This window comes from Nerophis ophidion, linkage group LG18 (genome assembly GCF_033978795.1).
Source record: "Nerophis ophidion isolate RoL-2023_Sa linkage group LG18, RoL_Noph_v1.0, whole genome shotgun sequence".
Taxonomy (NCBI): domain Eukaryota; kingdom Metazoa; phylum Chordata; class Actinopteri; order Syngnathiformes; family Syngnathidae; genus Nerophis; species Nerophis ophidion.
In genome coordinates, this window is record NC_084628.1 from 45283611 (window position 1) to 45310600 (window position 26990).

At 41.8% G+C, this 26990-nt stretch overlaps 2 protein-coding genes across 3 annotated transcripts in view; one reads left to right on the plus strand and one right to left on the minus strand.

Moving 5' to 3' along the window:
* Nucleotides 1-25286, plus strand: part of LOC133537264 (tetratricopeptide repeat protein 12-like) — a 101949-nt gene extending 76663 nt beyond the window's left edge. Inside the window, exons 18-22 of one of the 2 annotated variants that reach the window (XM_061878241.1) lie at nt 105-206; nt 4931-5030; nt 5158-5386; nt 8996-9069; nt 25142-25286. In XM_061878241.1, the coding sequence (XP_061734225.1) occupies nt 105-206; nt 4931-5030; nt 5158-5386; nt 8996-9065 (501 nt within the window). In that variant the 3' untranslated portion in view covers nt 9066-9069; nt 25142-25286. Of the gene's footprint in view, nt 1-104; nt 207-4930; nt 5031-5157; nt 5387-8995; nt 9325-25141 lie in introns of those variants that run through there. The other variant, XM_061878240.1, reaches the window with a different exon arrangement.
* Nucleotides 172-19119, minus strand: LOC133537265 (serine/threonine-protein kinase fray2-like). The gene is made up of 2 exons (XM_061878242.1): nt 16477-19119; nt 172-1450 (listed from the first exon to the last, which is right to left on the minus strand). Exon 2 carries the CDS (start codon nt 1405-1407, stop codon nt 679-681), a length of 729 nt encoding a protein of 242 aa, XP_061734226.1. The 5' UTR covers nt 1408-1450; nt 16477-19119; the 3' UTR covers nt 172-678.
* Nucleotides 25287-26990: the final 1704 nt, after the last annotated feature.

Sequence of the window (26990 nt, forward strand, 5' to 3'; positions counted from 1 at the left end):
AACTAAAGAAATCACTTCTTTATACACTCTAAATTATTTTCTTTTGCCTATTCCTTGAACAGCTATTGTCTCGCTAATGCCTGTGTTTTTCCTTGTCCTGCCAGAGAGCTTTGGGTGTGTTGAGCACCGTCCTCCCACAGTCCTCCGAGGCTGTTAATCATGTGGTTCAGGGACGTGTGGTAAAGACTGTGCGGCGACTGCTGAAGGTACTCCACTCTGCACAGTTTATTGTGACATATTGCATGCCTAAGGTGGTAGGTACAGTACTTGAACTGCACTCAACACACACCGTCTCAGTTTTCAGGTTCACAGCTAAAGTTTCAATCAATTCCAAAACACACACTGACACGCTATTTTGTCAGATTTAAAAAGTAATGGAAATAGAAAACAATTTGTTTGATGTAACCATTATAAACATTTTCATACAAATGTAAATGAATGTTAACTGCTTTTAATTTAAAACAACAATGTCAGGTTGAAACACTGATGACATCTATTAAACTATTTATTAATCAGACAAGAAGCAAGGAACCGAGCAGAGACAGAGTTCAATAAAGCTCATGAGGAGAACGCACAGCGCTGAACACTTAGTCACAGTTTCGCCCTACGCTTTAAGCTTCAGTTCCCGCGTTCCTCTTTTTATTCAGAGTTCCATAGTCAACGTCATTGAGGCCGCTTCTAAAAGGAGTGGTCACATATAATATGCAAAGCAGGTCCAGGACTCACAATACGTGACAGAATGGGCCGGGGGCCTTGTGATTTCACCTTGTGCCCGCTTCGTCTGCGTGTTGTCGTCTTATCTTCGTTGAGGTCCTTGAAGTCTCTGTCTCGCCTGCGTGTTGTCATCTTATCTTCGTTGAGGTCCTTGAAGTCTCTGTCTCGTCTGCGTGTTGTCATCTTATCTTCGTTGAGGTCCTTGAAGTCTCTGTCTCGCCTGCGTGTTGTCATCTTATCTTCGTTGAGGTCCTTGAAGTCTCTGTCTCGTCTGCGTGTTGTCATCTTATCTTCGTTGAGGTCCTTGAAGTCTCTGTCTCGCCTGCGTGTTGTCATCTTATCTTCGTTGAGGTCCTTGAAGTCTCTGTCTCGTCTGCGTGTTGTCATCTTATCTTCGTTGAGGTCCTTGAAGTGTCTGTCTCGTGTGCGTGTTGTCATCTTATCTTCATTGAGGTCCTTGAAGTGTCTGTCTCGTCTGCGTGTTGTCATCTTATCTTCGTTGAGGTCCGTGAAGTGTCTGTCTCGTCTGCGTGTTGTCATCTTATCTTCGTTGAGGTCCTTGAAGTCTCTGTCTCGTCTGCGTGTTGTCATCTCATCTTCGTTGAGGTCCTTGAAGTGTCTGTCTCGTCTGCGTGTTATCTTCTTATCTTCGTTGAGGTCCTTGAAGTGTCTGTCTCGTCTGCGTGTTGTCATCTTATCTTCGTTGAGTTCCTTGAAGTCCTTGGCTGTTAGCGGGCTAAAACAAAGGTAACATCTGTGGCTGTGGCCACCGCTCAGACAAGAAGTTTTATCCTTGCATAGATTAGAAAATGTCTAACTTGAGCACAATAGCTAATAACTAAAGCAACGGACTTTAAGGATACTAAAGTTAGTGTGATAATATTTACATAGTTATTGTAACAGCAATCTACTGTTTTCAAGGCCGGTCTTTACACACCCGCTCCGCGGCTGGACCGCAGACCACGCCCCCCTCCACAGTCAGCATATTGGCTGGAGTAAAAGAACAAAAAAGGTTGCAGAAATGTCCCTTTTCTTTTCCATGTAATGTATTAATCTTTCCCACAACATCATTTAGCCTAAAGGCCGACTGAAATGAGAATTTCTTATTCAAACGGGGATAGCAGGTCCATTCTATGTGTCATACTTGATCATTTCGCGATATCGCCACAAAGGATTTAGTAGAGAACATCGACGATAAAGTTCACAACTTTTGGTTGCTAATAAAAAAGCCTTGCCTGTACCGGAAGTAGCAGACGATGTGCGCGTGACGTCACGGGTTGTGGAGCTCCTCACATCTGAACATTGTTTACAATCATGGCCACCAGCAGCGAGAGCGATTCGGACCGAGAAAGCGACAATTTCCCCATTAATTTGAGCGAGGATGAAAGATTCGTGGATGAGGATAGTGAGAGTGAAGGACTAGCAAGAAAAAAAAAGTTGAGGGCAGTGGGAGCGATTCAGATATTATTAGACACATTTACTAGGATAATTCTGGAAAAAATCTTATCTGCTTATTGTGTTACTAGTGTTTTAGTGAGATTATATAGTCATACCTGGAAGTCGGAGGTGTGTGGTGACCGGCAGTGTCTCTGAGGGAAGCCATGGAGGAGCCAAGAAAGTCGCAGCTGCCTCTTTGACAGCTGCAGGAAGAACGACACAAGCTCCGCTCATGTTTACGGTAAGAGCCGACTTACTACCACAATTTTCTCACCGAAAGCTGCCGGTTGACATGTGGTAGAGAAACATGTTCACTTGACCCCTCTGTTCTGTATTAAAGCTTCACAACAAACAAACAAACACGGGCTGCAATACACCGCTTTCCACCAACTGCATTCTTCTTTGACGTCTCCATTATTAATTGAACAAATTGCAAAAGATTCAGCAACACTGATGTCCAGAATACTGTGCAATTGTGCGATTAAATCGGACGACTTTTAGCCATGAGTGGTGCTGAGATAAAATATCCGCTACAACTAATAAAGTCACAAGGACGCGTCAACATAAGCGCCATTATTAAGCGACGTTTTCAACAGGACACTTTGCGGGAAATTTAAAATTGCAATTTAGTAAACTAAAAAGGCCGTATTGGCATGTGTTGCAATGTTAATATTTCATCATTGATATATAAACTATCAGACTGCGTGGTCGCTAGTAGTGGCTTTCAGTAGGTCTTTAAGACCCTGCTTTGTCACGGTCTTGTCGAATAAGGGGGCTGCCTGCTAATTATGTTACCAGCCCTCTTGATAAGGTTTTGAAGTTGGGTTTTGAGTTTGACAGCCTTTTTAGTTTACTAAATTGCAATTTTAAAATTCCCGGGAGTTTCTTGTTGAAAAAGTCGCGGAATGCTGACGTGTACGTGCTGAAACGTGTGGTGTGACAGTCGCTTGCTATCGTGCGGGTTCCCAGGACCATCAAGGAAGGACATGCTTGAGCAGGTTTGACTCTTGTTTATTTTTCAATAAACCCCAGTGTAGGTCCGGGCACATTTCATCTCCTGTTAGGAAATATTAGCGCTGCGCAAACACACAACTATAAGTAGTCTGCTTTAATCGCATAATTACACAGTATTCAGGACATCTGTGTTACTGAATCTTTTGCTATTTGTTCAATTAATAATGGAGAAGTCAAAGTAGAAAAATGGAGTTGGGAAGCTTTAGCCACACAAACACATGGTGATTCCTTGTTTGAAATTCCCGGAGGTGAAACTTTACTATGGATTAGAGCGGTCAAGCGAACATGGATCCCGACCAAATGTCAACCAGCAGTTTTCGGTGAGAAAATTGTGGTAAAAAGTCGCCTCTTACCGGAGATCAGCTGAGCTTGTGCCGTCAACTTCCATCAGACACTGGCCTCACGACAACCGGGGACACACCCCTCCGACTATCAGGTACTATTAAACTCACTAAAACACTAACAACACAATAGAAAGATAAGGAATTTCCCAGAATGATCCTAGTAAATGTGTCTAAAAACATTCGAATCCGTCCCAATGCAATCATGTTTTTTTATTTCTTTTGTAGTCCGTCGCTATCAATATCCTCTAACACAGATCTTTCATCCTCGCTCAAATTAATAGGGAAATTGTCCAGATAGCTCTTTTTGTTGGAGGCTCCCATTAAAAACAATGTGAGGAGCCTTCAACGGGTGACGTCATCGTCTTCGACTTCCGGTACAGGCAAGGCTTTTCTATTAGCGACTAAAAGTTGCCAACTTTATCGTGGATGTTCTCTACTAAATCCTTACAGCAAAAATATGGCAATATCGCGAAATGATCAAGTATGACACATAGAATTGATTGATTGATTGATACTTGTATTAGTAGATTGCACAGTACAGTACATATTCCGTACAATTGACCACTAAATGGTAACACCCCAATAAGTTTTTCAACTTGTTTAAGTCGGGGTCCACGTTAATCAATTCATGGTACAAATATATACTATCAGCATAATACAGTCATCACACAAGTTAATCATCATAGTATATACATTGAATTATTTACATTATTTACAATCCGGGGGCTGGGATGAGGAGCTTTGGTTGATATCAGAACTTCAGTCATCAACAATTGCATCAACAGAGAAATGTGGACATTGAAACAGTGTAGGTGTGACTTAGTAGGATATGTACAGCCAGTGAGTTCACATAGCATAAGAACAAGTATATACATTAGAAGTACATTTGAGTTGTTTATAATCCGGGGAGATGGGATGTGAATGGAGGAGGGTATTAGTAAAGTGTTGAAGTTGCCTGGAGGTGTTGTTTTAGAGTGGTTTTGAAGGAATATAGAGATGCACTTACTTTTATACCTGTTGGGAGTGCATTCCACATTGATGTGGCATAGAAAGAGAATGAGTTAAGACCTTTGTTAGATCGGAATCTGGGTTTAACGTGGTTTGTGGAGCTCCCCCTGACTGGACCTGCTGTCCCCGTTTAAATAAGAAAATATTTCAGTAGGCCTTTAAAGAACATGTAGTCAGGTCAAAGACAATCACTGCAGTCAGTATCCAATGGACTGTTCCTTTTTATTTCTTTCAATAAAAAATGTTTATTTGGATCACCTTGCTCATATCACGGCTTTACTGTGGTTGTACTCTCCAGATCCGCGCTGACATTAGTGTTGTTGACTCCTCAGGGACCCTTTTATTAAGCTCAAAGACGTGTGCTGTCTCTCAACATTTGTCGAATATAATCTTGTTTCTTGACCGGTTGCCAGACAGCAGAATCGACTGCCACTAAATACGCCGTAAAGATTCTGGTGGTGTGCACGGCTGCCAGCCACTCGGCCCGGCGGGACTTGGTGAAGTCTGACAGAAGTAAGACACGATTTACATTTACTTTTCGCACCAATGCCTTCATCTCGACCTTCTGTTCATTGCACGGACGACGTCTTCGTGCACTTGAACACTCATTGTCTTCCTATTTGCTTTTTGTTTATCGCAGCGCTATCCCTTTTCCGCCGTTTGCTGAGCGCAAGCTGTGATGAGATGGTGTCAGGAAACGCGGCCCTGTGCCTGGCCCATTGCCTGGAGTTGAAGGATGTTGCCAGCAACCTGCTGGGCACGGATATCGTGCTTCAGCTGCTTCGCCACGCCGCAGGGGATGCTAAGAGGACAGCCGTGCAGCAAAATGCAGCCATTGCTCTGGGGAAGCTGTGTCAATCAGAGCCCAGGTGCCCTCTCTCCGCTTATATGGAGCACATGTTGTTGATTACATGCTAGGAAATGGCCTAAAGCAAGGCACATTATCTGCAAACATCATTGTCACTCTTCCATCCAAACAACTGAATGAGTGGGAAATTGTGTTAGATGTAAATATAAACGGAATACAATGATTTGCAAATCCTTTTCAACCCATATTCAGTTGAATATGCTACAAAGACAACATATTTGATGTTCAAACTCATAAACTTTATTTTTTTTTTGTGCAAATAATAATTAACTTAGAATTTCATGGCTGCAACACGTGAAAAAAGAAGATGTAGCGACAAACTGTGGTTTTCTGAAGTGTTCCTGAGCCCATGTGGTGATATCCTTTAGAGATTGATGTCGGTTTTTGATGCAGTGCCGTCTGAGGGATCGAAGGTCACGGTCATTCAATGTTGGTTTCCGGCCATGCCGCTTACGTGGAGTGATTTCTCCTGATTCTCTGAACCTTTTGATGATATTATGGAGCGTAGATGTTGAAATCCCTAAATTTCTTGCAATTGCACTTTGAGAAACGATGTTCTTAAACGGTTTGACTATTTGCTCACGCAGTTGTGGACAAAGGGGTGTACCTTGCCCCATCCTTTCTTGTGAAAGACTGAGCATTTTTTTGGGAAGCTGCTTTTATAGCCAATCATGGCACCCACCTGTTCCCAATTAGCCTGCACACCTGTGGGATGTTCCAAATAAGTGTTTCATGAGCATTTCTCAACTTTATCAGTATTTATTGCCACCGTTCCCAACTTCTTTGTCACGTGTTGCTGGCATCAAATTCTAAAGTTAATGATTATATGCAAAAAAAAAAAATGTTTATCAGTTTGAACATCAAATATGTTGTCTTTGTAGCATATTCAACTTAATATGGTTTAAATTTTTTTTGTAAATCATTGTATTCCGTTTATATTTACATCTAACACAATTTCCCAACTCAAATGGAAACGGGGTTTGTAATATGTGGTGAAACAGACACCCCACCATTTGCAAGCTAAAATGCATGGACTATTGACATTTGTAAAAGAGATAGGCATTTGACTACCTTTCCTTAATAAACAATAAGGACAATTAGTAATCAATGAATCGTTTTGAACACCTGTTTCTATTTGGTATGGCTATACAACAGGGGTCTCAAACTCAATTTACCTGGGGGCCACTGGATGCAGAAACTGGGTGAGGCTGGGCCGCAAGAAAAAATTTCTTAAAAAAATCTAACATGCACTTTTTAATGAATTCACCTTCTTTTAATGGTTTTCCCGCCTTAGCAACATACTTGTCAACTCTCGTGTTCTTTCCGGGAAACACCCGACTATCAGTGCCCCTCCCGACAATCTCCCGGGGCAATCAATCTCCCAGATTTCGCACGGACAAAAATATCAAGGTCGTGCCGTGATGGCACTGCCTTTAGCGTCCTCTACAAACTGCCGTCTCGTCCGCTTTTCCACCATACAGACAGTGTGCCGGCCAAGTCACATATTGTATGAGGCTTCTGCAGATCCACGGGATTGACTGCAAGGCATACTTGGTCAACAGCCATACAGGTCACACTGAGGGTGGCCGTATAAACAACTTTAACACTGCTACAAATATGCGCCACACTGTGAACCCACAGCAAACAAGATTGACAAACACATTTTGGGAGAACATCCGCACCGTAACAAATCATAAACACAACAGAACAAATACCCAGAATCCAATGCAGCCCTAACTCTTCCGGGTTACAATAGGGTGAGGCGGGGGTGTATATTGTGTATATACATTTATATTATTATAGTTATTTAATTGATTTTTCAAACTGAGACTCACTGACTTTAGCTCATTTTCTGTGAAGAACATATATAAGAATACATATTTAATGACCACACACCATACAACCACCGTTACACATTTTATATGACATATAAGATGTCCACTAATAGAAGTGTGGTGTGACAGTCGCTTGCTGTCGTGCGGGTTCCCAGGACCATCAAGGAAGGACATGCTTCTCACTCCGGCACTTACCAAAGGCATGCAGTAAAAAATTTGAGTGTGATGTAAGCTTGGACGTTAAATCCTACTGAATAGCTCTTAATCTTCTTCCTTTTATGCAATTTCAAATTACCGGTATTGAAATCAGCCTCCTCCATTTTGAAAATGATGACAGGAGAAGTGTCACTCGTGACGTCGCAAGTTTGACCCGGCAGTAATTCAAGGCAGGCGCATACTATATGCCCTGCGGCAATTCAAGGAAATACGGTATGTCTAAATTGCGCAACCTCCGCTGGTGGCAGGCACTCTATTTCACTTCATTATAGCACATAGAGGTACACAAACTGAGAGACAGGAAGTGAAGTACAAGGGGTCAGAGAATGAAGGTGTTTCGAATGTCAGACGCTTAAGAGCATTAGAAAACAAGGCGGCAAGTCATATTAGGTCTTTTAGCCTTCTCATTTCCCAGTGTTGAGTAAAGAAAAAAAATTATGGAGGAGGTAGCCCGTAAGGACCAGATGAGTCGCCCGCTGGCCTGTTCTAAAAATAGCTCAAATAGCAGCACTTACCAGTGAGCTGCCTCTATTTTTAAAATGTTATCTATTTACTAGCAAGCTGGTCTCGCTTTGCTTGACATTTTTAATTCTAAGAGGGACAAAACTCAAATAGAATTTGAAAATCCAAGAAAATATTTTAAAGACTTGTTCTTCACTTGTTTAAATAAATTCTTTTTTTTTTTTTGTTTACTTTGCTTCTTATAACTTTCAGAATTTTAGAGAAAAAATACAACCTTAAAAATGATTTTAAGATTTTTAAACACAATTCCTTCCTCTTCTTTCCTGACAATTTAAATCAATGTTCAAGTAAATATTTTTTTATTTATTTTAAAGAATAATAAACACATTTTAATTTAATTCTTCATTTTAGCTTATTTGTTTTCGACGAAGAATATTTGTGAAATATTTCTTCAAACTTATTATGGTTAAAATTCCCCAAAATTATTATGTCTTTGTTAGAAATATAGCTTGGTCCAATTTGTTATATATTCTACCAAAGTACAGATTGGATTTTAACCTATTTAAAACATGTCATCAGAATTCTAAAATAAATCTTAATCAGGAAAAATGACTAATGATGGTCCTTAAATTATTTTTTTAATAAAAAATAAAAAAAATTCTAATTAGCTAGTTTTTCTCTTCTTTTTTTCGGTTGAATTCTGAATTATAAAGAGTCGAAATATATTTATAAAAATATGTATCTGTTTCTATATATATATTTATTGTGAGGAATCATTAAGATGATCAGTGTTTCCACAAAGATAGATATCATTAATAATTAATAATAACATAGAGTTAAAGGTAAATTGAGCAAATTGGCTATTTCTGGCAATTTATTGAAGTGTGTATCAAACTGGTAGCCCTTTGCATTAATCAGTACCCAAGAAGTAGCTCTTGCTTTCAAAAAGGTTGCTGACCCCTGCTTTATGACATGATGACATGTGGCTGCTGGAAGTCATTTTCCTGTGTGTGTATTATTGTTTGAACTATTTATTCTTCAAGGTTGAAGAATGAGAAAATGATAACACCTTTTTTTTTTTTCTTCTTATTGTCAAGACATGTGAGCAGACTTCGAGACCTCCACGGCTTTGAGATCCTGCACTCTTGTATGAAGCTCGTCGAATAATGAAGTGAGAAAATCTATTTTGTAACTACATATTGTATTATTTCATAAACATTCATAATGCCCTTGAATGACCTCGATTCTCAAACCCGTGTGGATATAACTAATTAACATGAAGATGCAGCGACGGTGGCGCCAGCTCACTCTGTCTTAACCGTATTAACGTGATTAATAATTTCCAATACCACACCCGTCATTATGTAAATAATTGAGTGGAATTTGGTTACATAAATCCAGGTTTGTCCTGAATATGTCAACAGTATGGCAAGTGTAACAATGTGGATGAGTGATGCTGGCGAAGCTGAAGCAACACACATGAATAATATTTGTGAAAGTGTAACACGTGTATATATATATATATATATATATATATATATATATATATATATATATATATATATATATATATATATATGAGTTGGGAAATTGTGTTAGATGTAAATATAAACGGAATACAAATCATTTTCAACCCATATTCAGTTGAATCTGCTACAAAGACAACATATTTGATGTTCAAACTGATGAACTTTTTTGCAAATAATCATTAACGTTAGAATTTGATGCCAGCAACATGTGACAAAGAACTTGGGAAAGGTGGTAATAAATACTGATAAAGTTGAGGAGTGCTCATCAAACACTTATTGGGAACATCCCACAGGTGTGCAGGCTAATTGGGAACAGGTGGGTGCCATGATTGGGTATAAAAACAGCTTCCCAAAAAAATGCTCGGTCGTTCACAAGAAAGGATGGGGCGAGGTACACCCCTTTGTCCACAACTGCGTGAGCAAATAGTCAAACAGTTTAAGAACAACCTTTCTCAAAGTGCAATTGCAAGGAATTTAGGGATTTCAACATCTACGCTCCATAATATCATCAAAAGGTTCAGAGAATCTGGAGAAATCACTCCACGTAAGCGGCATGGCCGGAAACCAACAAAGAATGACCGTGACCTTCGATCCCTCGGACGGCACTGTATCAAAAACCGACATCCATCTCTAAAGGATATCACCACATGTGCTCAGGAACACTTCAGAAAACCACTGTCCCTACATACAGTTCGTTGCTACATCTGTAAATGCAAGTTAAAGCTCTACTATGCAAAGCGAAAGCCATTTATCAACAACATCCAGAAACGCCGCCGGCTTCTCTGGTTCCGAGATCATCTAAGATGGACTGATGCCAAGTGGAAAAGTGTTCTGTGGTCTGACGGGTCCACATTTCAAATTGTTGTTGGAAATATTCGACATTGTGTCATCCGGACCAAAGGGGAAGCGAATCACCCAGACTGTTATCGACGCAAAGTTGAAAAGCCAGCATCTGTGATGGTATGGGGGTGCATTAGTGCCCAAGACATGGCTAACTTACACATCTGTGAAGGCACCATTAATGCTGAAAGGTACATACAGGTTTTGGAGCAACATATGCTGCCATCTAAGCGCCGTCTTTTTCTTGAACGCCCCTGCTTATTTCAGCAAGACAATGCCAAGCCACATTCAGCACATGTTACAACAGCGTGGCTTCGTGAAAAAAGAGTCTGTCTCCCATCAAAACTGTGTGGTGCATTATGAAGCGTAAAATACGACAGCGGAGACCCCGGACTGTTGAACCACTGAAGCTCTACATAAAAACAAAATGGGAAAGAATTCCACTTTCAAAGCTCCAACAATTAGTTTCCTCAGTTCCCAAACGTTTATTGAGTGTTGGTAAAAGAAAAGGTAATGTAACACAGTGGTGAACATGCCCTTTCCCAACTACTTTGGCACGTGTTGCAGCCATGAAATTTTAATGTAATTATTATTTGCAAAAAAAAAATAAAGTGTCTGAGTTTGAACATCAAATATGTTGTCTTTGTAGCATATTCAACTGAATATGGCTTGAAAGGAATTTGCAAATCATTGTATTCCGTTTATATTTACATCTAACACAATTTCCCAACTCATTTGGAAACGGGGTTTGTATGTGTGTATATATATATATATATATATATATATGTGTGTATACACATATATTATTGTATTATATATTGTAGTTTTCTTTAACATTCACAGATGTTTGCTCTTTTGACACCTAAGTTAAGTGAATTTGATGAATCATTGTTTTTTACTGCACTCGTGTTAATAATCTTAAATTAAACAAATGTGCTTGCGAGAGTTGCAGATAAAAGAAAAGCCCACTACTGCAAAATAAAAGAAAAGGACTCCTCGGTCGAAACACCAGAGAGCCGGACTCTTTGTATTTGACAACAAAACCAACCCACTTGGGGAAGGTCAGCGCTTGACTGCTGAAAGCTAAATATTTACACCCGCTATTTGGATATGTGCGCCTGCTGTCAAGATAAATATTGGTGGTTTTCGCTGCCCTGGACAAAGCAACATTGTGAAAAGTAGGAACGCAGAGAATCGTGCAAAAAAAATCTATTTTGGAAAAAATGACATCATTGAAACAAATGCACCCTATTTCATTATATCTACATTGATTTTGTTAGAACTTCTAATTAATCTAAATATATCAACGTAAAAGCTTCCATTACCATACCATACCACCTTTATTTATAAAGCCATTTAAAAACAATCACAGTTGAAAAACTAAGCACTATTCTCTGGATAATCCAATCAAGACATATATCAATCAATCAATCAATGTTTATTTATATAGCCCTAAATCACTAGTGTCTCAAAGGGCTGCACAAACCACCATGACATCCTCGGTAAGCCCACATAAGGGCAAGGAAAACTCACACCCAGTGGGACGTCGGTGACAATAATGACTATGAGAACCTTAGAGAGGAGGAAAGCAATGGATGTCGAGCGGATCTAACATGATACTGTGAAAGTTCAATCCACAATGGATCCAACACAGTAGCGAGAGTCCAGTCCAAAGCGGATCCAACACAGCAGCGAGAGTCCCGTTCACAGCGGAGCCAGCAGAAAACCATCCCAAGCGGAGGCGGATCAGCAGCGCAGAGATGTCCCCAGCCGATACACAGGCGAGCAGTACATGGCCACCGGATCGGACCGGACCCCCTCCACAAGGGAGAGTGGGACATAGAAGAAAAAGAAAAGAAACGGCAGATCAACTGGTCTAAACATAGTTCATACGCAAAAACCGATAAACGCCATTTTGATAAAGTTTAGCCCAGCCTCTGTAATATATAGTCCGCCACTTCTATTGTGGTATACCAAAATCAATTTGTTTGCAAATGCGGACAAATGTCGCTTTTAACGTCATTTAGTTCAGCGATTTATTGCAACGGCCGATAAGCGCCATGTATCATCTACCACAAAAGCCGATATATCAGTGTTGTTATCCACGCATGAATAATTTGGAAGCTTCTCCTGTGAACAAAACTGTTAAGCCAGCGAAAAAAACTGACGTGTTGAAGTTATTATTTGATGTTGGCGCTAGCACGCGTGTCCGTGAGTTTTACACCGCTGCATTAAACGATGTTGTCGAGCATGGAGCTAATGTCGATAGCGATGATGAGTGAGCTGTTATCTGCACAGGAGTGTTTTTGAGAGGCAAACCAGGTTGAGCATTTGTGCTTGTTTTTATTAATAAAACATTGTCTTCATTGCAACACTGTTGTTTTTGTTTTTTCATTTTGTGCTGAAAAGCACGAGGTAAATATGTGAGGTCACAGTTCCAAAAAAGCATGTCCGGTTAGCAAGTACGAAAAACCAATGTTCGCAGGGACAGCTAGATTTATACGTAGCAAGGGATCGAAACTGTTAAATAATGAAGTAAATAAATGTGAACAGTTGTTACGTTGAAATGTGGCTTTCGATAAATTCCACGTTCTGTTTTTCTCTCTCTCTTTATCTTGAATATTATGCGAAATAACGACCGCAAAGAAAACGATTTTGGAGATATCTGTTTTTGCGACATATCATAATTTGGATATATCTGCTTTTGATGTAAAACCACATCAAACATTCTTACTTGAAAGCCATTCATTACATCAGCATTTCTTAAAAGTTTAGGCTTTCATGACTTGCTTATGTTGATATTAAATAAATCATTGCACGCTTGTATATGTACCGACAACACCAGCAGGCAGAAAATCGTTAATATACAGAATCTGCTTTTGCATATGAACTCTTAATATATATATATATATATATATATATATATATGTCTTGATTGGATTATCCGGAGAATAGTGCTCGATACCGTGGTAGAGCGCAATATGTAGGTGTGGGAAAAAATCACAAGACTACTTCATCTCTACAGATCTGTTTCATGAGGGGTTCCCTCAATCATCAGGAGATTTTAATGGAAGCATTCACATACAATGGTTTGTATAGAGCACAGAGTGGGTGGGTACAAGCAGGCGTAGGGTGTGGTGATAGGCTCATGTGTTACCTAGGAGGTGTTTCCGCCTGTGGCGGCATGTTGAAATGATTTCACTGCGCTTGTTGAGGGATGATAGCTCTGGATGATATATAATAAACAGTTTCTCTTTTAAGCATAAGTTGCATCTTTTATTACCACTGTTGTAAGGTGTGCTGGATGCAAGAATTTGCCATGTTATTGAATATTCAACATTATTGTCTTTGAGGTTCCAAATGTGTTTGCTGAGTTCGGTAGAATTCTGCAAAGTCTGGTTTCTAAAGGAGGCGTTGTGATTATTCCATCTTGTTTTGAACGCTCCTTCGGTTAATCCTACGTACGTGTCGGATGTGTTAATGTCCTTGCGTATTACCTTTGCTTGGTAAACGACTGATGTCTGTAAGCACCTTCCGTTGAGAGGGCAATCAGGTTTCTTGCGACAGTTACATTCGTTATTGGTTTCAGAGTCGTTTAGTCTGGGGGTAGGCAGTCCTTTTGCAATTGCTTTGTTGTGGTTTGAAATGATTTGTTGCATGTTATTCATACAGCTGTAGCTCAATTTAATGTTGTTCTTGTTGAATATTTTTCTTAGGGTGTTGCCTTTGGGGAAGTGTTTGTCGATCAGAGTGAGGAACTTGCGGCCGATGTTGGTTGAGACGTCTTTGCTGAATGGCGGATTGTACCAGCGGATTGTACCAGATGATGTTGTTTCGTTTTCTGCTTTTCTGCAGAAAACGAAACAACATCATCTGGTACAATCCGCCATTCAGCAAAGACGTCTCAACCAACATCGGCCGCAAGTTCCTCACTCTGATCGACAAACACTTCCCCAAAGGCAACACCCTAAGAAAAATATTCAACAAGAACAACATTAAATTGAGCTACAGCTGTATGAATAACATGCAACAAATCATTTCAAACCACAACAAAGCAATTGCAAAAGGACTGCCTACCCCCAGACTAAACGACTCTGAAACCAATAACGAATGTAACTGTCGCAAGAAACCTGATTGCCCTCTCAACGGAAGGTGCTTACAGACATCAGTCGTTTACCAAGCAAAGGTAATACGCAAGGACATTAACACATCCGACACGTACGTAGGATTAACCGAAGGAGCGTTCAAAACAAGATGGAATAATCACAACGCCTCCTTTAGAAACCAGACTTTGCAGAATTCTACCGAACTCAGCAAACACATTTGGAACCTCAAAGACAATAATGTTGAATATTCAATAACATGGCAAATTCTTGCATCCAGCACACCTTACAACAGTGGTAATAAAAGATGCAACTTATGCTTAAAAGAGAAACTGTTTATTATATATCATCCAGAGCTATCATCCCTCAACAAGCGCAGTGAAATCATTTCAACATGCCGCCACAGGCGGAAACACCTCCTAGGTAACACATGAGCCAATCACCACACCCTACGCCTGCTTGTACCCACCCACTCTGTGCTCTATACAAACCATTGTATGTGAATGCTTCCATTAAAATCTCCTGATGATTGAGGGAACCCCTCATGAAACAGATCTGTAGAGATGAAGTAGTCTTGTGATTTTTTCCCACACCTACATATATATATATATATATATATATATATATATATATATACATATACACACACATCCATCCATTGCCTTTTTAAAAATGTTTGAACAAAGTTGTTCAATGCAGTGGAGGCCGTTTACACACTGCTGTACGTGAATACTTTTGGGGACGGCGTGGCGCGGTTAGGAGAGTGTCCGTGCTTGCAACCTGAGGGTTCCTGGTCCGATCCCACCTTCTACCAACCTAGTCACGTCTGTTGTGTCCTTGAGCAAGACACTTCACCCTTGCTCCTGATTGGTCGCGGTTAGGGCCTTGAATGGCAGCTCCAGCCATCGGTGTGTGAATGGGTAAATGCGGAAGTAGTGTCAAAGCGCTTTGTGTACCTTGAAGGTAGAAAAGCGCTATATACCGTATTTCCTTGAATTGCCGCCGGGTATATAGTATACACCTGCCTAGAATTACTCGTTTTGCAAAATAATTAGCGCATGCTTAGCGTTACCGCCGGCTCAGAATTAACGCCGGGTCAAACTCGTTTCGCAAAATATTATTTTTATTAGCCCGGCTGATTGGCAACAGGTGTGGCCAGATGCCAATCAGCCGCAGCTGAAGGGGAACACAGCACTCAGGGAACAAGACAGGAAGCTGACAAAATAAGAGCACTAGACAGGAACTAAAAGACAGGAAATACTAAACAAAGGAAACAGACAAATGTAGAGGAAAAAACTCAAACATAGACAAACTGTCAGAGGCAAGCCTGACAATATTATTTTTATTAGCGCATGTCTAGAATTTCCCCCGGGTCAAACTCGTTTCGCCAATTAATTAGCATATGCCTAGAATTTCTGCCGGGTCAAACTCGTCACGTCACGAGTGACACTTCACCTGTCATCATTTTCAAAATGGAGGAGGCTGATTTCAAAAAGGGAAGAAGATTAAGAGCTATTCAGTAGGATTTAAGGTCCAAGCTATCGAATATGCTAAAAAGAACATCAAGCAGCTATGTTTTATTAATATACCGTAGCTGTGTGTGTCAAATATGAGTCATTGAATGACTCCCGCCTCCTGGTGGTAGAGGGCGCTAGTGATCCTTCTTGCGACTACTCGGCTGCAGAAGAAGTGACAACAGGCAGCAAGAGTGAGCAGCGATCCTTTATTTCTTCCTCTCGCTTGCACTTTTAACATGGAGGATTACATATCTAAAATAAAACAGTTTTTAAAACTGGACTTTCAATCGAAGCAGGAGGTAATAAAGGAAGATCTCCATCGAGGCAGAGAGACTTTTAAAACTGAAGAAAGATAAGGAAGACTTCTTTAAACAAGTTATCGATGCTTTTGATCAGAAGGAGCTGCGCATGGACTTGATTTATAAGTAAAGGTAAGACCATAATAACGTTTTTTTTTTTATTAAATGTGCTTTTCATGATGGTATCCTTACATCACACTCAAATTTATAAGCATAGGCCTATATTTACCGCTTGCCTTTGGTAAGCGCCGGAGTGAGAAGAGTTTATAAAATAATTAGCGCATGCTTACCTTTACCACATGCCTTTGGTGAATTCCGGAGTGAGAAGAGGTTTTAAATTAATTAGCGCCCCTGCAGCAATTCAAGGAAATACGGAAAGTATTCTACCAACACAAATGAAATGATGGTCCTGAAAAGCAAAAGGAAGGCTTGAGAAAAATGACTGTTGAAGAAGGATGTTTGTGTGTGTTTTCATATGTGTGTGTGTGTGTGTGTGTGTGTGTGTGTGTTGACAGTGCAAGAGTGGAATTCAGGTAAGGTGAAAGTGAATCGTGCAAACCAGTCAAACCAGAGAAAAGGTGATTCCAAGCAGCCTCATTACGTTAGATAATTGGATCTGCCGTTCACATCCAAGTCCTTCAGCACATAATTGCCCAGCAAGGATCTTCAGGGAAATAGAAATGGAAGTTTATTGACCTCGACATTAACAATGGTTTGGTTTGAGCATCTGCCCATCCATTTTTTTAACGCTTGTCCCTATCGGGTCACTGGTGTGCCGGAGCCTATGCCAGGGTACACCCTGGACAAGTCGCCACCTCATAGCTGGGCTAGTTTCAACAAGCTTTGACAAAGTTACAGTACATGGAAGTACATCACATGTTTAGACTAATACAAGTCAAGGTAGCCAAAATGTTGCCAATTGTACCCATTTCTGTGTAGCATTGGCTTTGTTTGTCTTCCTCCTTTATTTTGTATTTTTAGTATTATTTAAACGTACTGTCTTATTGTGGCGGTCCGCTCCCTGTATGATCAGTGCCAGAGCTTGGTCCGCATTGCCGGCAGTAAGTCGGACCCGTACTCAGGGCGTTGAGGGGATCCGGTAGCATTTTGACCAGGAAAAAGGTCATCTGATGATAGTCCAGAATTTTCAACAAGCTATTTAGCGGCTTATCCAGGTTTTTAAGACTGCGTTCTTAACGGGTAAGTTGGACCCGTTTCCAGTGAGGGTTGGACTCCGCCAAGGCTGCCCTTTGTCACCCATTCTGTTCAGTACTTTTATGGACAGAATTTCTAGGCGTAGTCAAGGCGTTGAGGGGATCCGGTACCATTTTGACCAGGAAAAAGGTCATCTGATGATAGTCCAGAATTTTGAACAAGCCATTTAGCAGCTTATCCAGGTTTTTAAGACTGCGGTCTTAACGGGTAAGTTGGACCCGTTTCCGGTAAGGGTCGGACTCCGCCAAGGCTGCCCTTTGTCACCGATTCTGTTTATAACTTTTATGGACAGAATTTCTAGGCGTAGTCAGGGCGTTGAGGGGATCCGGTAGCATTTTGACCAGGAAAAAGATCATCTGATGATAGTCCAGAATTTTCAACAAGCCATTTAGCGGCTTATCCAGGTTTTTAAGACCGCGGTCTTACCGGGTAAGTTGGACCCGTTTCCAGTGAGGGTCTTTTTAGGCGTAGTCAGGGCGTTGAGGGGATCCGGTAGCATTTTGACCAGGAAAAAAGGTCATCTGATGATAGTCCAGAATTTTCAACAAGCCATTTAGCGGCTTATCCAGGTTTTTAAGACCGCGGTCTTAACGGGTAAGATGGACCTGTTTCCAGTGAGGGTCGGACTCCGCCAAGGCTGCCCTTTGTGAACCGATTCTGTTCATAACTTTTATGGACAGAATTTCTAGGCGCAGTCAGGGCGTTGAGGGGATTCCGGTACCATTTCGACCAGGAAAAAGGTCATCTGATGATAGTCCAGAATTTTCAACAAGCCAATTTAGCGGCTTATCCAGGTTTTTAAGACTGCGGTCTTAACGGGTAAGTTGGACCCGTTTCCAGTGAGGGTCGGACTCCGCCAAGTCTGCCCTTTGTCACCGAGACTGTTAATAACTTTTATGGACAGAATTTCTAGGCGTAGTCAGGGGCGTTGAGGGGATCCGGTACCATTTTGACCAGGAAAAAGGTAATCTGATGATAGTCCAGAATTTTCAACAAGCCATTTAGCGGCTTATCCAGGTTTTTAAGACTGCGGTCTTAACGGGTAAGTTGGACCCGTTTCCAGTGAGGGTCGGGACCTCCGCCAAGACTGCCCTTTGTCACCCATTCTGTTCAGTACTTTTATGGACAGAATTTCTAGGCGCAGTCAAGGCGTTGAGGGGATCCGGTAGCATTTTGACCAGGAAAAAGGTCACCTGATGATAGTCCAGAATTTTCAACAAGCCAATTAGCGGCTTATCCAGGTTTTTAAGACTGCGGTCTTAACGGGTAAGTTGGACCCGTTTCCAGTGAGGGTCGGACTCCGCCAAGGCTGTCCTTTGTCACCCATTCTGTTCAGTACTTTATTGGACAGAATTTCTAGGCGCAGTCAAGGCGTTGAGGGGATCCGGTAGCATTTTGACCAGGAAAAAAGGTCATCTGATGATAGTCCAGAATTTTCAACAAGCCATTAAGCGGCTTATCCAGGTTTTTAAGACTGCGGTCTTAACGGGTAAGTTGGGACCCGTTTCGGTGAGGGTTGGACTCTTCCAAGGCTGTCCTTTGTGAACCGATTCTGTTTATAACTTTTTATGGACAGAATTTCTAGGCGCAGTCAAGGCGTTGAGGGGATCCGGTTTGGTGGCCGCAGGATTAGGTCTCTGCTTTTTGCAGATGATGTGGTCCTGATGGCTTCATCTGGCCAGGATCTTCAGCTCTAACTGGATCGGTTCGCAGCCGAGTGTGAAGCGACTGGGATAATAATCAGCACCGGGTCCATGGTTCTCGCCCGGAAAAGGGTGGAGTTTCTTCTCCAGGTTGGGGAAGAGATCTTGCCCCAAGTGGAGGAGTTCAAGTACATCGGAGTCTTGTTCAAGAGTGGGGGAAGAGTGGATTGTGAGATTGACAGGCAGATTGGTGTGGCGTCTTCAGAAATGCAGACGCTGTATCGATCCGTTGTGGTAAAGAAGGAGCTGAGCCGGAAGGCAAAGCTCTCAATTTACCGGTCGATCTACGTTCCCATCCTCACCTATGGTCATGAGCTTTGGGTTATGACCAAAAGGATAAGATCACGGGTACAAGCTGCCAAAATGAGTTCCCCCCGCCGGTAGGCGGGTCTCTCCCTTAGAGATAGGGTGAGAAGCTCTGCCATCCGGGAGGAACTCAAACTAAAGCCGCTGCTCCTCCACATCGAGAGGAGCCAGATGAGGGGGTTCGATGCCACCCGGGGGGGGGGGGGGGGGGCACGTCCGACCGGTAGTAGTCCACGGGGATGACCCAGGACATGTTGGGATGACTATGAATCCCGACTGGTCTGGGAACGCCTCGGGATCCCCCAGGAGGAGCTGGACGAAATGGCTGGGGAGAGGGAAGTCTGGGCTTCCCTGCTTAGGCTGCTGTCCCCCCGAGAGAAGATGGATGGATGGATTTATACTTTATCAAAATAACATTTTTTTGTTCCTCCGGCTTTCTACCCTACACATCCATGACAGGGAGAAACATATTTTCTTTAAGCCTAGATAATGAATCCCACAATGCATCACCTTAAAATAGGCAACATATGTAAACACAGCATTGTTTTGTCCATCTATTCATCCATTTACTACCGTTTGTCCCTCTCGGGGTTGCGGGGGGTGCTGGAGCTTATTCCAGCAGTACTGGGGCGGAAGGCGGGGTACACCCTGGAAAAGTCGCCACCTCATCGCAGGGCCAACACAGATAGACAACATTCACACCCTAGGGCCCAATTTAATGTTGCCAATCAACCTGCATTGTTTTGTATCCAATACAATATCAAATTACTTATTTTCATAATATTTGACTGAGCAGCCAGGACAAATGTTTGTACTGTTTTAACACAGTGATTTCTAATAGTCAAACAAAAGCCAAACAAGCTAAAATTGTCATGTCTTGTGATCATGTTTTTTTTTTTAGTTATGTTCTGTTTTGCTTAAGGCTCCATCGTTTCCTGTTTGTGCACTTCTTTGTTTGCTTTGTTACCATGACTACCACTCAGTTCCAGCCTTTTCACTCCTGTTTTTCCACCATAGCAACAGTTAGTTTCACCTGTTTAAAATTTTGAACTCGCGCACCTGTTTTCAGTCACCACATCTCTATTTAAACCTGTCATTTTCTGTTGGTCGTCCTGCCGTCATTCTGTCACGATGGGGGGTGGGGGTTTGTCCCTTTTTGCAGGGTTGTTCTCCCAGGAAGGCAGACGGTACAAACAAAAAAAGGTACAAACAAAAAGCTATCACTGCGGAGGCACAACTTGGCTAAAGAAACAAAACTAACACTTTAACATAAACTATGAACACAACGCAAACAAGGCTTACTGTGACTAGAAAAGAACAGCATGGACTTTGGCATGAAACAAGAACAGAGCATGGAACGAACACAATGACGCCAGGACGACCAACAGAAAATGACAGGCTTAAATAGTGATGTGGCGATTGAAAACAGGTGCGTGACTTCAAAATGTGAAACTAATGGTTGCTATGGTGACAAAACAGGAGTTAAAAGGCAGGAACTGAGTGGTAGTCATGGCAACCAAGCAAACAAGGAATTGCAAAAACAGGAAACAATGGAGTCTGAAGGAAAACAGAACATAATTAAACAAGAGATGACAAAAATTAGGTTTTCAGAATTTTTCGCAAGTAAAGTCTAACTGTGACTCTTTAGAAGTATTTTACATTTGTGGGAAGAAACTCACCTTTTGTTCCACCCACCGAAAACTAAAACAAAATAAAATATTTAAAACATGAGCATACCACCTTCTTTAAACCAAATTTATTCTTTGGCATAAACCAGGGGTGTGAAAAGTGAGGTCCGGGGGTCATTTGCGGACCGCAGCTAATTGTTTACCGGCCCCCCACACATTCTGGAAATTTTATTGAAAAAAAAAAAAAAAGACATAAAAAAAAAAGTGAAATGAAGTGAAATTAACTACAAAAAGTTGCTATTTTTTTCCACACAAAGTTTATTTGTTTTGTCTGTCTTTTTCTTTTTTTTGCTCAAAAAAATAAATAAAATTATATTATAATGAATTATTGACCTATTCAAAGCTTCATTTACTTCAAATATTTCACATGAAAATGTTTTATGTGGAAAATATTGCATATATTGTGTGTTTGCCATGTAAATACAATGTTTTCTTTGACAGAAGAACATAATACAAACAAAATAAGAGTTCAAACTTAAAATCGACAGATCTATCTGAAGTTGATCTCATAACTTAAGTGTTGAAAGTAAAACAAAATAATAATAAAAATGTATCAATTTATGAGTGGGGGACCATTTGGATCCCAAAGATATTTAGTGGGATTTTATTTTTATTTTCTCTGTTATTACTCGAAAATAATAATGAATTAAAATGGATGGTGTCCTGCATTATTGATCTTTTTAGGGCTCCAATGACTTCACATCAAACATTGCTTTTTGTATGTTTTGGGCGGTGGGGGAAATACTCCAAATTTCATTTTTACTATAAAAACCAAATTTGTCTTTGACAAAAAATGCATTTTTTTTTCTTAACATCAACCTGACGTTGATATAGAGATTTAATGTAAACATAAAATTAAAAAAAAAAAAAAATGATAATTTGACTTGTTTTGAACATTTTAAAAACAATTATGGTCCTCGGGAGCCCTTAAAGGAGGGGTCTCAAACTCAATTTACCTGGGGGCCCCTGGATGCAGAAACTGGGTGAGGCTGGGCCGCAAGAAAAGATTTCTTAAAAAAAAATCTAACATGCACTTTTTCAATCAATCAATCAATGTTTATTTATATAGCCCCAAATCACAAATGTCTCAAAGGACTGCACAAATCATTACGACTACAACATCCTCGGAAGAACCCACAAAAGCGCAAGGAAAACTCACACCCAGTGGGCAGGGAGAATTCACATCCAGTGGGACGCCAGTGACAATGATGACTATGAGAAACCTTGGAGAGGACCTCAGATGTGGGCAACCCCCCCCTCTAGGGGACCGAAAGCAATGGATGTGGAGCGGGTCTAACATGATACTGTGAAAGTTCAATCCATAGTGGCTCCAACACAGCCGCGAGAGTTCAGTTCAAGCGGATCCAAGACAGCAGCGAGAGTCCCGTCCACAGGAAACCATCTCAAGCGGATCAGCAGCGTAAAGACGTCCCCAACCGATACAGGCGAGCGGTCCATCCTGGGTCCCGACTAGCGGTCCATCCTGGGTCTCGACTCTGGACAGCCAGTACTTCATCCATGGTCATTGGACCGGACCCCCTCCACAAGGGAGGAGGGGACATAGGAGAAAGAAAAGAAGCGGCAGATCAACTGGTCTAAAAAGGAGGTCTATTTAAAGGCTAGAGTATACAAATGAGTTTTAAGGTGAGACTTAAATGCTTCTACTGAGGAAGCATCTCGAACTGTTACCGGGAGGGCATTCCAGAGTACTGGAGCCCGAAAGGAAAACGCTCTATAGCCCGCAGACCTTTTTTGGGCTCTAGGAATCACTAATAAGCCGGAGTCTTTTGAAGGCAGATTTCTTGCCGGGACATATGGTACAATACAATCGGCAAGACAGGATGGAGCTAGACCGTGTAGTATTTTATACGTAAGTAGTAAAACCTTAAAGTCACATCTTAAGTGCATAGGAATGAATTCACCTTCTTTGAATGGCTTTCAAACATACTTGCCAACTCTTGCGATCTTTCCGGGAAACACCCGAATATCAGTGCCCCTCCCGACAATCTCCTGGGGCAATCATTCTCCCGGTTTTCGCCCGGTCAACAATATTAAGGGCGCGCCGTGATGGCACTGCCTTCAGCGTCCTCTACAACCTGCCGTCTCGTCCGCTTTTCCACCATACAAACAGTGTGCCGGCCAAGTCACTTATTGTATGAAAGTGACTGCAAGAGATACTTGATCAACAGCCATACAGGTCCAACTGAGGGTGGAACAAATACCCAGAATCCAATGCAGACCTAACTATTCCGGGCTACAATAGTGGGCCGAGTTAGGGCTGCATGGGATTCTGGGTATCTGTTCTGTTGTGTTTATGTTGTGTAACGGTGCGGATGTTCTCCCAAAATGTGTTTGTCATTCTTGTTTGGTGTGGGTTCACAGTGTGGCGCATATTTGTAACAGTGATGAAGTTGTTTATACGGCCACCCTCAGTGTGACCTGTATGGCTGTTGACCGAGTATATCTTGCAGTCGCTTGCTGCGTCTATATAAGCCAAATACAACATGAGACTGGGCTGGCATGCTGTTTGTATATTTTGTAGAGGACGCTAAAGACAGTGACTCCACGGTGCCCTCTTACAGTAATATTGATGTTTGGGTGAAATTCAGGAGAATGATTACCCCTGGAGGAGCACTGAAAATTGGGAGTCTCTCGGAAAAATGAAGCGCCATTCATATAAAACTTGCGGGCAGCACCAACATTAAATTTTCATATTAAGGTGCAGCCCGCAAAATAACGTCTCGCGGGCCGCAAGTGTTACTAGTGTTTTAGTGAGATTATATGGTCGTACCTGAAAGTCGGAGGGGTATGGTGACCGCCAGTGTCTCCGAGGGAAGCCAAGTTTCTCGACGAGGCATGGCAGCCGGGCTGAGATTCTTTTTTTCCCCCCCTCCTGCACGGTGTAAGCATCCGACGGTCGGGGGCGGCCGGTGGGAGGAGGCAAGAGAGTCCGCAGCTGCAGAAGGAACGACTCAAGCTCTCCGCTCATGTCTACGGTAAGAGCCGACTTAATACCACCATTTTCTCCCCGAAACCTGCCGGTTGGCATGTGGAAGGGAACCATGTTCGCTTGACCGCTCCGTTCCGGCTGTGTTTGTGTTGCTAAAGACAGCCGCAATACACCACTTCCCACCTACATCTTTCTTCTTTGACGTCTCCATTATTAATTGAACAAATTGCTGTTGTGAGCTGGTTCCCGGATCATATCTCTAGTTTATGTGAAGTGAAGTGAAATATATTTATATAGCGCTTTTCTCTAGTGACTCAAAGCGCTTTACATAGTGAAACCCAATATCTAAGTTACATTTAAACCAGTGTTTGTGGCACTGGGAGCGGGTGGGTAAAGTGCCTTGCCCAAGGACACAACGGCAGTGACTAGAATGGCGGAAGCGGGAATCGAACCTGCAACCCTCAAGTTGCTGGCACGGCCACTCTACCAACCGAGCTATGCCGCCCCTTTTTTGTATCCTTTTTTGTGTTTTGATCATTTCTGGACTGCGGATCCCTTCGTTTGAGCACTTCCTAGTTTAGATTCGTCACCATGGCTACGTCATTTGTTTCACCTGCACTGGCGCCTGACACACACCTGTTTTGGATTGTTATGTTGGTATTTAAGACCGCCTGCTACCTTAGTTCTGGATGGACGTTTTGTGTGCTCTTTGCAACAGTTGCGTCCCTTTTGTATGTTCTCTGCTAAGTCTTAGCTTAGCTTCAGAGCGCTCGACTCTTGCTAACTATTAGCATTTCGCTATCCGTGCATTGGCACACCTTTATTTTACCCGCAATTGGCCCGCGGGCCGCGTGTTTGAGACCCTTGCCTTAAAGTAAAAATTAAAAAAATCAAAAAATCCATATATTTTGTTATGGTTTAAAAATGGAAAATATCAAATTGGCCCCCGCATGGTTTAATTTCCCGTGTGCGGCCCTCAGTGGAAAAAGTTTGGACCCCTCCGGCATAAACAATGTGATTGCCTTGACAGGATTTCAAGGGAACAAACCTGAGTGACATGTTTTTTTTGTCGCTTTTTTTTTTTTGCATTTAGGGCTGGAAATGGAAGATTTGCCAAGGTTCCCACTGGGGACTGGACTGTCAAATTCTGCGCTGAAACATCACTTGAGAGAGAATCCACAGTGACTAACACACAGCATGCAGATACATCCTCCCTTGCATTTCAATGAATGATTAACTGCACTCCTTGAGCCTAATGTCCGTTTGTCCCACAGACATTAAACCCCTCACTGTACGTGGTAGTGGGAATTTGCTTTCCGTCCTTATCTCTATCTAATGTACGATAACCTGGTAGCGCAGAGTAATGATGACGAATGATCTCGGGGCAGTAATGAAAAGAGGGAAGCAATAAGTGTCCATTAGCTGCCATGTGATCCATCTTCCAAGGAGAGGGAACATTTTGACCAGGACAGAGGTCATCTGATGATTGTCCAGAATTTTGAACAAGCCATTTAGCGGCTTAAAGGCCTACTGAAAGCCACTACTAGCGACCACGCAATCTGATAGTTTATATATCAATGATGAAATATTAACATAAACGGCCTTTTTAGTTTACTAAATTGCAATTTTAAATTTCGCACGGAAGTATCATGCTAAAACCTCGCGGTATGAAGACGCGTATGTGTGACGTCACGCATCGTAGAGGACATTTTGTTCCAGCACCGTTCCCAGCTATAAGTCGTCCTTTTTTCATCGCATAATTCCACAGTATTCTGGACGGCTGTGTCGCTGAATCTTTTGCAATTTGTTCAATGAATAATGGAGACGTCAAAGAAGAAAGCTGTAGGTGGGAAGCGGTGTATTTTGGCTGCCTTTAGCAGTACGGTGTTTCATTGTTTACATTCCCAAAAGATGACGGTGAAGCTTTACTATGGAACAGAGATGTCAAGCGAACACTGTTGGATTGGACCACACACACAAAGTACAGTGTATTATGCAGCGATCATTCCGAAAGAACGCGTTTCGAAGAGGGTCCCTTGCGAAGGGCAGAGATGGGCATTGCCACCACCCGTCGACTGGTGCTGAAGAAATGTGCGGGACCGACCTTCAGGTTGTACAGGTACAATCATATAATCTCACTAAAACACTAGTAACACAATAAGCAGATAAGGAATTTTCCAGAATCATCCTAGTAAATGTGTCTAATAACATCTGAATCGCTCCCACTGTAATGTTTTTTTTTTTTTCTAGTCCTTCACGGCCGGTTTAGTTTACTAAATTGCAATTTTAAATTTCCTGCAAAATATCCTGTTGAAAACGTCGCGGAATGATGACGCGTGCGCGTGATGTCACCGGTTGTAGCGGACATGTTCTTCCAGCCCGATCCAAGCTATAAGTAGTCTGCTTTAATCGCATAATTACACAGATTTCTGGACAGCTGTGTTGCTGAATCTTTTGCAATTTGTTCAATGAATAATGGAGACGTCAAAGAAGAAAGCTGTAGGTGGGAAGCGGTGTATTGCGGCCGTCTTTAGAAACACAAACACAGCCTGTGTTTCATTGTTTACATTCCCAAAAGATGACGGTGAAGCTTTACTATGGAACAGAGATGTCAAGCGAAAACTGTTGGACTGGACCACACACACAAAGTACAGTGTATTATGCAGCGATCATTCCGAAAGAACGCGTTTCGAGGAGGGCAGAGATGGGCATCGCCACCACCCGTCGACTGGTGCTGAAGAAATGTGCGGGACCGACTTTCAGGTTGTACAGGTATGACCATATAATCTCACTAAAACACTAGTAACACAATAAGAAGATAAGGGATTTTCCAGAATCATCCTAGTAAATGTGTCTAATAACATCTGAATCGCTCCCACTGTATTGTTTTTTGTTTTTTTTTCTAGTCCTTCACGGACGGTTTAGTTTACTAAATTGCAATT

What these genes read in the sequence shown, in the direction of transcription:
- LOC133537265 (XM_061878242.1), bottom strand. Translation starts at nt 1,407, where the DNA reads ATGACAACACGCAGACGAGACAGACACTTCAAGGACCTCAACGAAGAT.